Here is an 18,623-nt window from a genome sequence, read left to right as displayed (position 1 = left end):
AGGGCCCTCCCTACTCCCACTTGCCCTCCCTACTCCCATGTGATTATCTGTGGGAGTGCAGGGAGCTGCTAGAAGGTTTGCAATCCAGCAGGGGTCTTAAGGATCTCACATGGGGACTGTATGTGTAGCAGCTGTGGGTTGTATGCTCACAATGGCCCTTTTACAAGTCTTACTCTATTTAACCGAAGGATGGGAGTAAAAATGCTCGCTGCAGTATTGTTTTGTTATCCTCTTACTGATGGTTGGGGTAGGGTGTTGAGAGATGGAGGGAGACTTGCCCAAGACCACAGAGTGATTTGGAGGGTGTTGGGGGCGGGCAGGATATTGCTTTTCAGTTGGAAGGGTCCAAACACAGTAGTTTTTCTGAAAGATCACAGGCTTGTCACGTATATCTGGTTATGAAATGAAACCAGTATAAATTACTTTTGGAATAAATTGCGTACTGATTAATGACTGCAGTATTACTAGCTATCTTAATTAGGGAACAGCAAAGCAGCAACAAAAGTCCCTTATGTTTAATAGGAAATCCAAGTTTGATCAATGTAATGTAGACAATTTTTTCTTTTCTTTTCTTAGGCGATGTTCAGCCTTTGTATGGTTGAAAGTGGCGCAGATGAGGTGAATTTACATGGCATCACAAGCATAGGTTTAAAGCAAGCTCTGGACTTCGCGTACACTGGACAGGTATAGTACTAAAATCCTTAACAGGCATATAAAAGAGATGGGGTCACCTTAGAATAGACGGCACTGGGATGTTACCATGGCAACTGGCTTGGCTGGCCTTGCACCTGTTGGCTTATCTCATGCATGGGGTGATTTATGCTCATGAAGGAGATTAAACCCTTCCTCCATGTCCAGTTTCTCTAACAGGTTAGCGTTTCAGTTCCAGATCAACATCACACTTTCAGGGAGGATGTAAAAACACATTGGCCAGGATCGAAAGAACTGCACAGCTTTCTACTTCTGTCTACAGGGGACTCTAAAAGAGCAGTCCTTTATGCCACATTGCAAAGCACTTTAGAAACTGATGTGATTTTCAGATGCAGCTGAGATAGCAGTATCTGGATGATGGGGAGACCAGTAAAAATAAGAACAAAGACAACCGAATAATCTCCCCTTCCACATCACATTTAAAAGGACATTGGCTGTTGATCTTAATACTCAGGGGGGTCTGTAGGGAAATACAGTCTTTCAGATATTTGGGAATTAAGGGCTAAGTGAAATAGGCTGGCCTTTGAAAAATTCAGTTATAATCATACTCACCTTGAGCACATTTTAACATAAGTGAAATGTGCAGTCCCATGTAATCAACTGGAGTTGTGCCTTTTAAAAGACACTGTTTGTTAGGGATATGTATTGTATTATTTTAACCATGTGTGCCAAGAGCCCAGGAGGTTTTTCTACATTTGCTGGAATGCCTTCCCTGAGAGACAGCTCTTTCAAATGTTAGTAGCTGCTGTCAGAGCAGTGAGAAGCCTGTGTGCCCATGAGGTGACTCAAAACCATTGAAGTGTTAATGGTGAAGATTTCAAAGTATTGCGTGGGTGTAAGGCAGAAATGCTGTTAGCAAATAATTGGATTTGTGCATGTGCCTCCTACACACTGCTCTGAAAAGTCTTAGTCACAATAGGTTTTGGTCCATCAGTACAGTATTACCAAGGGAATAGGATATTTTCTTTCTGAAACAGAATTTCCAGTGCCTACCACTCCCACCAGTAAATAGAAAGCTCTTTTCACAACAGCCTTCACTGAGATGAAAAAATTATAACTCTTTGCTCAAAGCAAACCTGAGCCGTGTACAGTCCAATATCCTACTCTTCTGTCTCAACCAGGGGAAGGGAAAAGGGGATGCCTCATTTATTATCCTTGTTCTTTTCCAACATATGTTTTGTTCTTGTTTTGATGATGATGAAGCCATTCTGTAGCCCCATCTTCATTAATTTTACCTGGAGGTAAACCATTCCAAATTTAACAGGACATGCAGAGGAGTGAGTTTATGCATATTGATTGAAATACCAAACATGCTGAGGAAACCACCTGAAAATGCTGTCATCTTGTAACTTGCAAATGGACAGTGGTCTGGCCAGCTGGCTTTTTGAGAGTTAGGGCTCGACCAGACTTCCATTTGTGTCACATTTCTAGGCACAGGTTAGGGCTTTAAAGATCTGTGTAACCAGAGCTTAATAAATACTCAACTGGGGTGCACTTTAGTCTAGGGCTGGCCCTACGTACGTGAACTTTATAGGTACTTAGAATCATCAAGTTGGAAGGGACGCTGAGGATCATCTAGTTCATCCCTCTGCAATGCAGGACTATGCAGCTGTCCCTTTTGGGAATCAAACCTGCAACTTCGGAATCATCAGTACCGTGCTCTAACCAACTGAGCTATATATTGCAGGTCCTCTGCAGAGAGCTAAATAAAGACAGTCTCAGCATTGGGAAACGCATTCAAATCCATACTCAGCTATAAAGTTCACTGGATGACCTTTGGCCAGTCACTTTCTTTCAGCCTAACTTATCTGACAGGTTTCTTACCAGGATGAAATAGTGATGACATGGGAGGTATGTAGGAAGAATGAGAGAGTGAAGACTACAATCCTGTACAACAGATGTGGGGAACTTTTGGCCTTCCAGTGTGGCTGAACTACAACTCCCATCAGCCACAGCAAGCATGGCCCAGTGGCCAGGGATGATGGGAGTTGCAGTTCAGCAACATTTGGAGTGCCAAAGGATAGCAAGTCCCAAAAAACTCTACAGGACATACTGCTGAGTAGACGGCTATAGGGTAATGTAAATGACCCCTGTTAATGCCCCACAGAGTGCAGTGCTTGGTATGCTATAGGAGACTTGCTCATTTGTTGTGAGTCAGCCCTCTGGTTCATCATCTTACAAGGAGTTAGTAAACCATGTTGGATTGTGTTGTATGTGAAACAATTTATCAGATAGATAATACTTTGATTGTATAGGTCAGTGTTTCCCAACCGGTGTTCCGCGGCACACCAGTGTGCCGTGAGACCTTGCCTGGTGTGCCGTGGGAGGGAGGCGGGAGAGGCGGGGCGGCGGCGGCATCTCCTGCTGGATGCAAATCCAAACATGGCGGGCGCCTCCCTCGCTCCTTTGTAGGCGGACCATCGAGAGAGAAAGAAAAGGAGGCGAAAGAGCGAGAGAAGGCGCCTGCGCGGAAAGAGGAGCGAGCAGTGCGCCTGCGCGCCGCGGCGCCCGAGATCGCTTCTCCCCACCGCCCCTTGCTTCAAAAGAGGTCCGGGGGCAGCGGGAAGCGCAGCGCTTCTTCCCCGCTGCCCCCGGACCTCTTTTGAAGCAAGGGGCTGCGGGGAGATCGCTTCTCCCGGTGCTCCGAAGCGGGGCGGGGGGCGGGAACCTGCAGCGCGGAGCGCGGGGCGCCCTTTGGAGGACGCCCCGTGCTTCGCGCAGCTGTCCGCAAGCCTTGGGCGCCTGGGGGAACTCCCCCCCCGGCGCGCAAGGCTTGCGGGCGGCAGCCTGCAGCGCGGGGCGCCCTTTGGAGGACGCCCCGTGCTTCGCGCAGCTGTCCGCAAGCCTTGGGCGCCTGGGGGAACTCCCCCCCGGCGCGCAAGGCTTGCGGGCGGCAGCCTGCAGCACGGAGCGCGGGGCGCCCTTTGGAGGACGCCCCGTGCTTCGCGCAACTGTCCGCAAGCCTTGGGCGCCTGGGGGAACCCCCCCCCGCGTGCACGGCTTGCGGGCGGCAGCCAGCAGCGCGGAGCACCGGGCGCCCTCCGTAGGAGGCTGCGGAGGGTGGCGCGGAGCTGCCCGCGCTCCAGGGCTTCTTGCAGCTCCGCGCCACCCCCGGATCCCGGCGCGAAGCCGCGCGGGGCTGCGGAGGGTGGCACGGAGCTGCCTGCGCTCCAGGGCTTCTTGCAGCTCCGCGCCACCCCCCGGATCCCGGCGCGAAGCCGCGCGGGTCTGCCTGCGCTCCAGGGCTTCTTGCAGCTCCGCGCCACCCCCCGGATCCCGGCGCGAAGCCGCGCGGGGCTGCGGAGGGTGGCACGGAGCTGCCTGCCTCCAGGGCTTCTTGCAGCTCCGCGCCACCCCCCGGATCCCGGCGCGAAGCCGCGCGGGGCTGCGGAGGGTGGCACGGAGCTGCCTGCGCTCCAGGGCTTCTTGCAGCTCCGCGCCACCCCCCGGATCCCGGCGCGGGGCTGCGGAGGGTGGCGCGGAGCTGCCTGCGCTCCAGGGCTTCTTGCAGCTCCGCGCCACCCCCCGGATCCCAGCGCGAAGCCGCACGGGGCTCTGGAGGGTAGCGCAGAGCTGCCTGCATCCCGAAGCCTGGTGCGCGCTGAAGAGCGCCCCCGGGCTTCACGCACCTCTCCGCAAGCCTGGGGAGACCAGTGTGGCTCCCTAGGCTTGCGGATATCAGGCTGTTCTGGGGTCGGGGGAAGCTTGGGCTTCCCCCGCGCCTGCCCCGTGCCTGGGGAGGGGAAAAATTTTTTTTTCTTTATTCTCCCCCCAAAAAATTAGGTGCGTCTTATGGGGCGGTGCGTCCTATGGGGCGAAAAATACGGTAGTCAATATAGGCACAGAGTTAAATTTTTTAACATTTTCTAATGGTGGTGTGCCTCGAGATTTTTTTCATGAAACAAGTGTGCCTTTGCCCAAAAAAGGTTGGGAAACACTGGTATAGGTAATACATTCAATCTCCTTAAAATATATGTTCTGTTATTTCTCAGTTTCATTTATTTCTTTAAACAGCAGGAAAGTAGAACGTTCCTTTTCTGTATAAAGTGGGTTTCTTGAGACCTCTAGTGAAAACAGCTGGTGCTGCAGGATTGGATATTAAAATGGGAACAGGAAATCTGTGTGGAAATACTTCATTATTTCTGTTCAGCAGAAGCAGTGTTCATTAGAAATGGTTGTTAGACACACTTGTAAGGTTATGAGAAATTCTCAATACGAAAATAGTCATCTCCCTATGAATTATATAATAATTTTTAGCAATTATATTTACTGTCTAGAGCTATTAGATCATGTTTTAAAGTGTATACAGTGGTACCTCGAGTTACAAATGCCTCAGGTCACAAACACTTCAGGTTACAAACTCTGCTAACCTGGAAGAGTTAGCTAGAGTTGAGAACTTTTCCGCAGGATGAGAACGGAAATCATGTGCTGGCAACGCAGCGGCAGCAAGAGGCCCCATTAGCGAAAGCACGCCTCTAGTTAAGAACAGTTTCAGGTTAAGAACGGACCTCCAGAACGAATTAAGTTCATAACTAGAGGTACCACCGTATTAAGTTATGATGTCAGGTTATGTTTTGAATCTGTCTTTAGCTTTTTAGCAGTCACTGCATAATATTTAATGCAGTCCTTTTATATTTAGCTGGTCGTTTTCTTAACTTGATCTAAGTTTGTTTATCTAGTACTTTTCATGAGGTACTGTTGATGGCTGCTGCATTTGACCAAAGATCAGCCTTAAAAGATCAGGCTTGCAGTTGGGAAGTGACTGAGCCAACCTTGATACTGAAAGCCCTGTTGAATGTCATGCCTTTTGCCAGCTAAACCTAGTGCACCAGCTACAACAGAAGTAGCCAACATGGTTCCTTCCAGAGGGTTTTGGTCTCCCACTTCTATCAGCACCAGCTGGTATGGCCAATGGCCAGGGCTGATGAGAGTCCAGTAACATCTGAAAAGGCACCACGTTGACTGCCCCTGAGCTACAACTTCTCCAGGACAGAGATAGCTTATCAGAATGATCCATAGGCTGTTAATTCCAGGTAGGTTACCACAGTGCAGGGATTCCTTTGACATCTCATAAACTTCTTTTAGTTCAGAACACAGCTGTCTGGTTCCTCCCTGGCACTTTGTGACCTGATTGCCGAATAGAGAGACAGACACAGAAGCTGGGTTGAACTAGGGGCACTTCAGTTAAGAGTAAAACCCATAAAAAACCTTGTTGAGGGAAAACATTATTGCAGGAGCAAACCTGAACCTGAACAACAGCAGTCACTGGGGAGACCAAAATTCCTGCCTGCAGGAAGGGGAGGCAAGGCTGTCAAGGTCACCCCATGACAGTGAGTAGGAATGCCTGTGCTGCTCCATCGCCACCCACTCAAGGCCCCATAGCTTTGGTCAGATGAAGCAGTTTAGCCTCAAGGCCCCTATCCTACCACAGAGATGCAGAGCCCAGAGTGTAAGCCTCGGGGGCAGCCCATCACCCAGAAAGGTGCCCAAAGGCTAAAATGCAACTACTTTCCTTCCTGAACCACCAAAATCAACCAAACTGAAGATCAGATTAGCCGAATTAACAGTACACCAGACCATCTGATACCTAGCACCCAGCTATTCAGTATGGAATAGGCAAAACAAAACCCCACAAACAGGTGGATCAGCTATAAATTCACATGGAGAGACAGGGAGGGAGGGTGGTGGGTGCTGCTGCCAGGAAAAGAAGAGGGAGAGAGGTGGCAGCACAGCACTGAAATGACAGCCTGCCTCTACCCCACTCTCAAGCACGTGACTGACACAAGAGAGTCAGACAGGCTGTCTCCTTCAGCCTGAACAGGCCACAGATTTGCCCCTCTAGCTGGTACTAAGGCAGAATGGGCAGCAGAATGCAACAGCTTCACTTGTTAGTTTTCTTCTCAGCACAAGAGCTGGTTTTATATGGCTTGGGATCTAGAGGCCTGAAGAACCCTTTCCCAAATGTACCTGTCCATGCACTGAGAATCAGTGCCCTACCCTCTTAAGTTACAGTAGGTCATTTGTGGTCAGTGTTAAAATTTCATTAACTGTGGCATTTCTCCCCAGAAAGGCTCACCTGGTACCTATGCTGATATTACAGTGTCAGGTGAAGAAGGTTTTATTTTCCCAGCTTTACTTACTAAATCCAAAGGTCTGATTCCCACATTGTTCCATGCAGCAGCAAGGAGAACACAAGTAGATTACTCATGGGTGCAAAATACACAATATAGCTACAAGTATGCAATCTGAACTTGGATGAAGTTCAGATACATCCGTTCTGGTGGATTACATGGCTGGAAGAGAAGAGTGAGGAACAGGAAGGGAAGCAGCTTCATTTCCACATGGAAAAGAGGGGGAATACCTAGCTGAATCTAGGAATAGAGCTCTATGGTCGTAACCCCTTCATGCACTAACAAGCACTCATGCACAGTAACGTTTGACTGTAATTTCCCACAACAATTACTTGGAATGTGTTACGTTCACATCCCCCCTCTGTTTGTTTGTTTGTTTTGTTTATGGTCCTTACTAGCTCAATTGCAGATCTCAAAACTGCTAATGTGCAAAGCTTCATGTAGATGACAAAAACATTGGGGATATCTCTGTGGTAGTGTAAAGTAGCTACATTTGTGCAAAGTTAGAAACAAAACAAATAAGTTATCTGTTGAACATTCTAGTGAATATGCACACAAGGTGGACATATTGACAATATTTGACTTCTTTTGGTAACAGTGTGATCAGTGTTGATATGTTTGTGTTGTTGTTTAGTCGTTTAGTCATGTCCGACTCTTCCTGACTCCATGGACCAGAGCACGCCAGGCACTCCTGTCTTCCACTGCCTCCCACAGTTTGGTCAAATTCATGCTGGTAGCTTTGAGAACACTGTCCAACCATCTCGTCCTCTGTCATCCCCTTCTCCTTGTGCCCTCAATCTTTCCCAACATCAGGGTCTTTTCCAGGGAGTCTTCTCTTCTCATGAGGCGGCCAAAGTATTGGAGCCTCAGCTTCAGGATCTGTCCTTCCAGTGAGCAGTCAGGGCTGATTTCCTTAAGAATGGATAGGTTTGATCATCTTGCAGTCCACGGGACTCTCAAGAGTCTCCTCCAGCACCATAATTCAAAAGCACCAATTCTTCGGCGATCAGCCTTCTTTATGGTCCAGCTCTCACTTCCATACATCACTACTGGGAAAACCTTTCGCTTCCAGGCATATCCGCAACTGAGCGACCTTTCAGCTTTGGCCCAGCCGCTTCATCAGCTCTGAATCTACTTGTACTCGTCCTCCGCTCTTCCTCAGTAGCATGTTGGACACCTTCCAACCTGAGGGGCTCATCTTCCAGTGTCATAACTTTTATATGCCTGTTGTCTTTGTCCATGGAGTTTTCTTGGCAGGGATACTGGAGTAGCTTGCCGGTTCCTGCTCTAGGTGGATCACGTTTGGTCAAAACTCTCCACTATGACCTGTCCATCTTGGGTGGCCCTTCACGGCATAGCTCATAGCTTCTCTGAGTTATTCAAGCCCCTTCGCCACGGCAAGGCAGTGATCCATGAAGGGGGATATGTTTGTAGTAGTATGCAAATCTGGCAGCTTCTCCGCAAGGCAAATTAGCCCGATGACTCCCCTCACCATGAGCTGCTGAGAAAACATGGGCTAAAGCAATAAGTGGGCACCATTCAGCATATTGGTTGTATGAATCTGCTGTAAGGAAAATGTTGTTAATAGGTGTAATTTAATAATATTTGCTGGCTACAGAAATAAGTAGCAGTGCTTCTCTCTCCTTCCTGTCTGTTGTGAGGAGAAAAAACAGTGCCTGCTTTTTAACTGTAGTTAAACCTTTTGTTTGAAAGGGTTTTCAAACAAAATGCAAAACTTTATGCACCTGGAGTGTTGTAAGAATTGACAGCTTCAAATATCACATTGAATATTTTGCAGAGCACTTTCAAGGACAAGTTCCTTACAAGTTCTCTTTCTCTTTATTCCCCAATATAGGTACTCTTGGAACCAGGTGTGATTCAAGATGTGCTTGCTGCAGGGAGCCATCTGCAGCTGCTGGAAATGCTTAGTTTATGTTCTCACTATCTTATCCAGGTAAGGCTAAGGGGCTTGATTCTCCCCTTTATTTGGTTGCACTTAGCTTAATTCTTAAGTCTGTGTTACATGTGTGAGGTCGGGATGAGCACCTTCAGCTGTATGACAGGAAGCGATAACTACACAATACCTTGATTAAGACTTTGAACTGGACTTCTGTTTAGCCTTTGATCTGTACAGGACGGATTTCTTTTGGGAATGGGGAGGCAGAAATCAGGTATATGCCCCTGTGTTCTCCAGAGAAGACAACTGTAATGTGTGGCACATGTGGCTGCCTTTGAAGATTGTTCAGACACTTCCATTAGTGCAGGATATTGCTGTTTAGATTACTAACTGGAACTGGACATAATTATTATTATTTTGTCAGTTTACTCATATAAATTTCTCAAAGTGACTTACAAACACAATCAAAACACTCAAACAAATTACAATAAACACAAGTACATCTATACACATTATGAGAATGATTCACCTGTGCTATGCCAAATGCTCTGGTTTCCAGTCTGTTTTGAGGTCCAATTCATAGTGCTATGTTTAGACCTTCATGGCTTAGGTGGTGCTTTAAGTACCCTGCTCCTATCTCCATCTGTGCACCTTCCTCTCCATTCTTTAGGCTAAAGAGGGTCAATATTGCCTATGTACTTTCTGTACAAGTAAACAGCTATATTGCAGGGTTCCTGCAGAGCATTGTTTCAACAACAACGGATCTACCCAAACCTTTTCAGATAAAGACATTTTGGTGCGTAGAATGCAAAGTCATTTTAAAACAGCATTTTTGGGACCTGGAAACTGTTCCTTTTCTGCAAAACATAAAATAAAGAATCACTGAATTGTAATAGTTCTTTTCTCAGTGCTTTTGTCACAAAAGTGAATGCTTTGCGAAAGGTGGTTCACAGAGCATCTGGAGCACTCGCTGGTGGGTGTCTGCAGCTTCACAAATGATTAGCTACCCTCTCTGCAATATAATGGTCCCCCCTCTTTCAAAATAGAAGTTACTTACAGGTCTGCCAAAAAATGAGCAAATGGCTGTCTCAGCCCATCATTTCTATGGCTTTAGGGTGCTCTTTTCCCTCTATTTTTTTTGCCTGCAGATTACTGGGTTGAAGGGAAGAGAAGTAGAGCCAATGGCACTCATCTTGTCTGATCTATTGCTGCAGTTTGAAGTGGCGAGATAACTGTTTCCCCTTGTGGCGATTCCCCCCCCCCACTATATTTGCCATAGGGTTTGTATAGGGTACAGCAAATCTAGAATAACATTAACCAACCCTAACGCTTTTTATTGTTGTTGTTGCATTACTCTTGTGAACATCTTGCCTGATGAAAACTATTGAAAAGCTTGGAAGCTTGCCACTATTTTGTGCTTGGTTTCAAGAAAAACATTGTCCATTTGGGATCTTTTAAACCTTCATCAAGTCACCCCAGTTTTCTCATTCTAAATGTTGATGCTTCTGTATTGCATTTTATGTATAGAGATAAGATTCAGATGCCTTTCCATTATGTGTCTGCTAGTTTTGATAGTGGATGAAGGAGCCAATCTGGCGTTTATCTCCAAGACCTGGGTGGGTGAGCTGGGGGGAGTGGATTTTGCCCAGCTTTGCTTGTCTGGTACTTTGTGCAGCATCAACATAGACTAGAGGATCTGGGATAGGAGTTGACTTCTCCTTCTGGGGACTAGCCTTGCTGGTTTACCACCTAGCCTACTGCCCAGCAGATTTCCCAGCTGTGTTGGTTTACTGTAGTGTGGTGTTGGGAACTGTTGTCAAGAGAGACTGCAGCATGCATACCATTGGTGGTCTGGAAATCAGAGATAGTGTCCTCTCTGACACTGTGGGGTAAATCCTGTCCCCTGGTATACTGCGGAGCTATGTGCTATTAAATAGGCTGCATGACTGCCAGAGCAGATGGTGAAAGTACCACTGCAAAGTTGACCAAGCATGAGTTAGAGCACATAATGGTGCCTACTTAGTGGTGATGAAAACAATGACGCAGGCCTACTCCATTGGATCATTGAGTAATTGCCCAGTGGAGCTCTTCAGGGTGGTCTGTGGGCTCTTGAGACTTATATTGGTAGATGGAACCCACCCAGGACACCTCAGAGACCCTTTGTGATTTCCTTGCTGCGTGTTTTGAGGGCAGTCACCTGCCTTGGTAGTGAGCTTGATGCCATGGTTGACACAACTTCTAGTAAGGTTTCCAATGCTCCATCAAACCTTTCAATGTGAGATCAGTTTCAGTTCTTGCAGCCCAACAACATGTGCCAAGTGCTTGCAAGTATGCACCCAACCACGTATCCTCTTGATCCTTGTCTTTCATGGCTGATTGAAGCTAGATTGGAGGTGGGGAGCTAGGTGTTTTTAAGTGGGGGTGGGGTGGTGCCTTCCACCTTGAAGGAGACACTAGTGTGGCCAGTCCTGAAGATAACGTTGTACAAGTGTTTCTCATCCCCCCTGGCTCTGGAGCTACAGGTGCTGAAGGACACCATATTATCTCCAGTGCTGTTTAACATCAAATCATATTTGGAATTAGTCATCAGGAGATTTGGAGTGAGGTATGATCAATATAGGGATGCGGGTGGTGCTGTGGGTTAAACCACAGAGCCTAGGAATGCCGATCAGAAGGTTGGTGGTTCGAATCCCCGTGACGGGGTGAGCTCCCGTTGCTTGGTCCCAGCTCTTGCCAACCTAGCAGTTCGAAAGCACGTCAAAGTGCAAGTAGATAAATAGGTACTGCTCCGGCAGGAAGGTAAACAGCGTTTCCGTGCGCTGCTCTGGTTTCGCCAGAAGCGGGTTAGTCTTGCTGGCCACATGACCCAGAAGCTGTACGCCGGCTCCCTTGGCCAGTAAAGCGAGAAGAGCGCCGCAACCCCAGAGTCGGTCACGACTGGACCTAATGGTCAGGGGTCCTTTTACCTTTACCTTTATGATCAATATGCTTATGATGTCCAACTCTATTTCTCTGTGACATCTGAACTGGGTGAACTATTCACAGGTCCAGGGAACTGGCCTAGATGGGGCTGCACTCTTTCTAAAGGAGCAGGTTGTTGTAGACCCAGTTATTGGAACCCCAGGTGTTCCTTGGTGCCTTTAACCAGCTGCAGCTAATAAGACAGCTGCCACCATTCTTGGATTGGTATAATTTAACCATAGGTGCTCATGTATTAGATTACTGCATTGTCTTCTATGTGGTATGAAGGTTGGTCTCAAGGATACAGCTAATGTAGACAACTAGCTGGCCAGAGAATTAGGAACTGGAAGGTATATAATGTCATGAATTCCTTAGAACTTTTGCCGACTCATTAGTTGCTCAGTGTTTTAATTAAGCAACACTGAACTGTGTTGAAGTTTGCTGGATTCCCGAGGGTTTGGTTTTAATCTTGAATTTCTGAATTGAAGGACTAGAAAGATTTGCAGGATTTCTTTTCGCCCCATGCCCCTCTTAGAATGTGGACAGGAATTTATGGTGGCAACAGCTGTAGAGAAGTCCAGTAGAGTGACTCTTTGATACAGTGCTGTTGTCTTTATTAAGAAGCAGTAACAATCACAGCAATATGTTCTATTTTTACATTCTGTTATCTGAATTATTACTGGCAGGCAAGGAGAAGTGCTGGAAAGTGTTGTGGTTTTTCTTCCCGGGAGCTTTTATTACCTTGATAGAAAGACTTGATTAGACACTGGGGCTTAGTTTATGATACAACTAAAGTCTATATAGTTAGGCTAATTCATAGTTTAACATGTGCAGGGAATTAATCTTACAAAAGGTGCTGTGCTACAATCCACATGGGCTGGCAGGAGCTTTTGTTAAGCGTCTGCATTCATGCAGTCCTTACAACACGGCAAATAATGTTTTAAAGGCAGGTTGTTTCCCCCCATAACTTGGTTTTTGAACCTGTGAACATCTGCTGACTGAAAGGTGCTAGGTTCAGGGGTAGCAACTGTGATGTAGGTCTTGCCCTGTGGCAGTTGCTTAAAGTGGCAGATTTCATGGAGCACACAATTTTCCTGCTTGTCTGTCATTTTGAAAAGGCAGGGGAGAAGGGAATCACAAGACACACTGCCTGTGATGTTTGATCTGTGCTGGTGGTGTGACGCATGAAGCAATAAGCATGCATTTGGACATCCATCTAGGAACTGCATCTTGATTTCATTCATTCAGATATTTGCTGAATGATAATGACGTGTACTATATATATATATTTATCCATCTTATCACTTAATTTGTGTTTCATTTGTCAAGTGGAACTGGTTGGTACGTGCAAATATTACATGTCCTGTAATTTACCAGCCAGCATTTGAGCAGAGGGGAGTCTCACTGGACTTGGGATGGGTGGGAAGCTTTCAGGTTTTAAAACAACAAAACTGGTATTATAGATGATTGGGGTGTATTTTGTTTTGTCTTGAAAGACTCTGGAATCCCCACAATACTCACCACTAAGCAGTAGGTGGCAGTGTAAGCCCACTTGTTTGAATAAATTAAAGCGTCAGAAAGAACAAAAATGAAAAGAAATTATTTATTTTGCTCCATATTAGTCTTGTGACCTAATCAGTAAAAAAGTCATTATTCACACAACACTGGGCAATATGCATTGTAATTTTTAACAAATAATGGGGAACTGTTAACGGTTTCACAGGAAATACAGCCCTGTCTTGTGCAGCAGTGGTCATTTATCATTGCACTTTGTGAAATCACTCATTTGTTCTAATTTGAATGTAAATGACTCTAAGGTTTTACAAATAAGGTGACAGACTCACATAAATGTAATTGCAGGGTTCATCTCTCTCTTTTTATATATCACTCATTAAGTTATGAATTAAATACATCGTATTAAACCAGGGGCATGTCCAATGATGATATTGTAATGGCAAATTACTCTATGCTATTAGAGGTGTATTTTTTATTCATGGACATTAATTTGTCATTAAACGGCATTAGTTTAGCACTTTTATGTGGGATACGTGACCTGAAAGAGGAGACTTGCTTCTCTAATGTGAGAGAATAGGAAATATGAGTACCAGATGCATGTAGCCCTTTTAGCTCTTGGAAAGAAATGGAGGAATATTTTATTTCAGCTTCCCCAGTCCTATCCACCCACATGCACAAAATTTTTAAATTGGTTTTTATCCATGTTAATAGACATCTCTGAAGAATGAGTAGCCTTCATATTTTAAATCTTGTTTCTCATCCAAAAGCTACTGAGAAAGGTTAAGATGGGAAAAGAATAAGTTCATCTTCAGATGTCTGTCAGATGCTTGCCGGGTTTTGAGTGATTATTCTTTTCGGCAGCCTAAAATAGAAGTGATAATCTGCTTTGCTTTTAGCAAAGTGGGAAACTTATTAGGTGGGCCCTAGGACTTCTGTTCTCTCCCTTCTCTCTCTCTCTCTCTATATATATATTCATGCTTACATAAAGTAAGGTAAAGGTACACCTGCCCGTACGGGCCAGTCTTGCCAGACTCTAGGGTTGTGCGCTCATCTCACTCAAGAGGCCGGGAGCCAGCGCTGTCCGGAGACACTTCCGGGTCACGTGGCCAACGTGACAAAGCTGCATCTGGTGAGCCAGCGCAGCACACGGAACGCCGTTTACCTTCCCGCTGGTAAGCGGTCCCTATTTATCTACTTGCACCCGGGGGGGCTTTCGAACTGCTAGGTTGGCAGGCGCTGGGACCGAGCAGCGGGAGCGCACCCCGCCGCGGGGATTCGAACTGCCGACCTTTCGATCGGCAAGCCCTAGGCACTGAGGCTTTTACCTACAGCGCCACCCGCGTCCCACTACATAAAGTAAAGCCCCAATCAAATATGAAACCTGCACCACAAAAAATAAGTACACATGTTCAGTACTTGGAATGAATTAATGAAAAGTACATATGAAATTCGAATAATCTGCTCTTGTTGGCAAGCCCTGGGTTGGTAGAATCATATAGTTGGAAGGGACCCAAGGGTCATCTAGTCCAACCCCCCGCAATGCAGGAATCTCGGTAGGGAGCAGAGAAAGTGTATCTTAAAGTTGGGTAATCAGGCTGAAGAAGTAGGTTCTAAAATGTATCTGCAGGCCATCAGAGCTCTATCGTGCCATTGCAGTCAAGAAGGCTTTGAAATATCCTGAAGACCCCTGCCTCAAAGAAAAAAGCAGGACCTGTGGGTGGAAACAGATTGCCACATGTGAAGAGCCCTTGCTGGTTGCAGCCCTGAGCATACAAAGAGTGCCAAATCTGGAAAGGAAACTTAGCAGGGAAGATGTGGCGCAGGGTGTGAAATACAGTGGTGCCTCGCAAGACGAAATTAATCCGTTCCACGAGTCTCTTTGTCTTGCGGTTTTTTCGTCTTGCGAAGCATGGCTATTAGCGGCTTAGCGGCTTTAAGAAAAAGGAAACAAACTCGCAAGAACTCGCAAGATGTTTTGTCTTGCGAAGCAAGCCCATAGGGAAATTCGTCTTGCGGAAAGACTCAAAAAATGGAAAACCCTTTCGTCTAGTGAGTTTTTCGTCTTGCGAGGCATTCGTCTTGCGGGGCACCACTGTATTGGGAACAGTAATGGTTTTGACAGGACTGGTTCTCTCAATCTCTGAACCACAGCTAAGAGAGCAAAAGTCTCCTGTGGACATGCAGACTTCCTCTTTTCCATCTCCTGTACCCCACCTTCCTCATCTCCTTTTCAGTTAACTGTGATTAGCATAACATCTGAAACAACATTCATGATAATGATGGGATTGTGCAAAGCCAAGTTAAAGATAACCATGGTTAGTATTAAAGCACATGACTTGACTAGGATTAGAAGGGGGGGGGGCATTTTTAGCAGGAGAGATATAGGGAAAGGCAGTTTGGGAAACCAAATGGTGCTTTTAATCTGGGGTGGGGAGGGTTGCCCTATTTAAAATAGTGAAAATCTGTACAGAAAAGCTTAGCTTTTTGGGCAAAATTGCAAACAACAACAACAACACAACCCTGTATTTGAACTATTTTTTTTGGGGGGGGGTTGGCAAAAACAGCACTGCAACACAGGCAGATTTTCCCGGAATTTTTTCTCCATTTTTGCCCAGGCACTGCGGCCAACTGCAGTATTTTGGATATGTCTGGACCTATGGCAACCCTAGGGGTGGGCAGCTTTTCAGTGGTGCCCCCCTTTCCCTAGAGTGGCCCACTCGATGTCTATGACATCTTGTCAGCATTGGGCCATGGTCTTTCTGTCTACCCAGGCCTTTTAACGTATTTTAATATTTTTGATCCTACATTGAATTGGGCTAATGTTCCTTTATCTCATTGGATGTTTCGTTTTATAATTTGATCCAAGCTATGTGCTTCCTAGAAGATTTGGTTAATAGGTGATGGATACATTATTGTTGTATTATTTATCAATGACATGATAGATATCCTAGGAATTTATCTGCCTAAATACCAGTTGGAATGAATGGAAGATACCCGAGAACACTTGAGATATTTGCATAAATCCTAATTATGTCAATGAGGTTTGTAGAGGAGCTTCATGGTCGCTTTTTGCCGCAGAAAGTATGCCTACCTGTGTGGATATTATGCTGCAATAGATGTGAGTTTGCAATTAAGCCTCTGCAGGGTTAATACAGCTATGGTGTGGCAAATGATATAAAATGCTGGAAATTGTAGTGCTTTTGAAAGGGACTGGCTTTCTTATATATATGTTGATCTGCCAAATCTAAGGTGTAGATAGTGTCTGATTATATAGTCAAATAAAAATCTGGCATTTAATATAGGATGGACGTTGGTTTGCCAAGTGCGCTCGGTCTTTCTCTCTGCATGTGTTTGTGTATATTTGGGGGAGGAGGTTAACCTCTGTAGAAAGGATTTTATATATGGTTTCCACGTAATTTTAGTATATTACCTATTTCTTATTAGTATCTATTGTCATAAAATGCAACCAGTTAAGGATAAAACCATCTCTTTATTGCTGTTCAGATATGTATACAAACTCTGTACCTCTAGCTGGTAGTTTGCAGTATATACACTTTTTGATATTTTAAATTGAATTATTGTTTCATCTTGGAACTGATGGAGGGAGGGGCAAAATCACCTTCAGTGCATCATGTTTGCGTCTAGGAAGGGCTGGTGGTATATGGATGGAAAATCACGTAATACCTTGATTTATAATTATTCTGTAATCCAAAAACAAAGCAGGTGGGGTAACAACTGGGTATGATGCCTTGGATATTAATGGCTTGGCTGAGCGATGGAATTTCTAAAGCTGTATACACTTTTTCCTGTCTTAATTATGCATTCATTAGAAGCTTTTATACCCAACAGAATAAAGTAAATATTTTTTGATCTCTGTAGTGTGCTCCCAGATTGTAGATTTGCACAGCAGGGTCTTGATAATCTGAATAAATTGTATTTCCCTAAGGAGTTTATCTTTCAAATAAGGTCATAAAGAAATGCAGTCTCTCCCCTTAGTTCTCCTTGTGTTTTTCTTTTCTTTTTATAGCACAGCACACAGGAACAGAGGTATATTGTACTCTGCTGTGTACTTGGTTGTGATTAACTCTCATTTATCAGCCTCTTACTTACATACATCCTTTCGGTGGCACATGCAGTGCTTTTCTTAAACGTATAAAGAAAAGCAAGTGTTATGAAATAATACTAAAATAGAATGTTGATGAGTATTTTCCTATACACTGTAGTTGGTGTCTCTTTTGGCATACGTAATGTGTATATGTTTAGAGCCATAGGTACATTATAATTTGCAGCTGTGTGAGCCATACAAATTCACGGGACTCATATATATCATTTATAAGGGGTGTGGGCACTTTGAAAAATATCCTGCAAGCTCTCTTGTAAAAGTTCTGCTAATCTGATGCAATAAGTGCACGCTCACGGTTTAAACCTTTCTGCAACCCAATCTTGTTCACATTTACTTTTTAAAGTAACCCCCCCCCCTGAATTTTACTTGCATTTTTTTTATTGGCTTGTGGGTTGGACTAGATGAAGTACCTTCCAACTTTATGTTATGTTCCCAATGTAAGTGTTCAGAGGGTTGCAGCCGTGTGTAAAAGTTCCTATGATATTTTCAGTAAGGCTTCTAGAATACAGATGATTGAATTAATTTTAAAACAAAGTTTGAAAAGAATTGACACGCATTCACAAGCTATGAGAGCATTCTCATGAAGCAAAACACTAGAGTATTTTGCTTCGCTTCTTTACATTTATACTCCACCTTTCCATTAAAAAAAATGCCTAAGGCAATTAACAGTAAAATTCAGAACAACTCCTCTCCGAACTAATTCATAAACAATATCACAATAAAATAAAGAGGAGTTAAAAATGGCAGCCAGTTTAAAGTGTTATTAAATTATGTACGCTCGATCACATTTTAACCAACCAGGCTAATCACTGCATGAATAAATAGTAATAAAAAGCATGTGTTAGATGGGAAAAGCTCCTTCTGATCATGTAAGTATTTTGAACCAGTGCTTGCAGTGGGGAACTTTGATTTCCTCCCTTCCCCTGCAACCTCAAGTATCACCTTCCATGTTGCTCTATACTCTGAGCAGAATTGCACTCAGAGAATGCTCTTCCTGGCAGGACGAAAGTCTGGATCCAGTCACTGAATTAAGAAACAGGGCATAATCCAATCAATGATAAATATTGTGAGCCTCACTTATTTTTATATGGTATAGGCTTACACGTTCCAGTTTGAAATGAGTAGGGTTAAGCATGCTTTGGCTGGGTTGTGCCATTTGAACGTGCATCAGTAGAGCAACATTTAGTATTGGCATTCTCCTCCTTAGTTTAATGTGCCCCATTTTCTTACAAAGGTGCCCAATAGCTAATAGTGATATAATTTATTGCAGCCTGCAGGAAACCTG

General features: G+C 44.9%; 1 protein-coding gene across 6 annotated transcripts in view; it reads left to right on the top strand.

Annotated features, from left to right (window-relative positions):
• KLHL32 (kelch like family member 32) overlaps positions 1-18,623 on the top strand; it is a 68,671-nt gene that overhangs the window by 19,565 nt on the left and 30,483 nt on the right. For all 6 annotated transcript variants that reach the window (XM_028723013.2, XM_028723012.2, XM_028723010.2 and 3 more), the window contains 2 exons: positions 577-684; positions 8,698-8,796. In XM_028723013.2, the coding sequence (XP_028578846.2) occupies positions 577-684; positions 8,698-8,796 (207 nt within the window). Of the gene's footprint in view, positions 1-576; positions 685-8,697; positions 8,797-18,623 lie in introns of those variants that run through there.

This window comes from Podarcis muralis, chromosome 3, assembly GCF_964188315.1.
Source record: "Podarcis muralis chromosome 3, rPodMur119.hap1.1, whole genome shotgun sequence".
Lineage (NCBI taxonomy): Eukaryota > Metazoa > Chordata > Lepidosauria > Squamata > Lacertidae > Podarcis > Podarcis muralis.
This window is presented reverse-complemented; position numbering and strand designations above follow the sequence as displayed.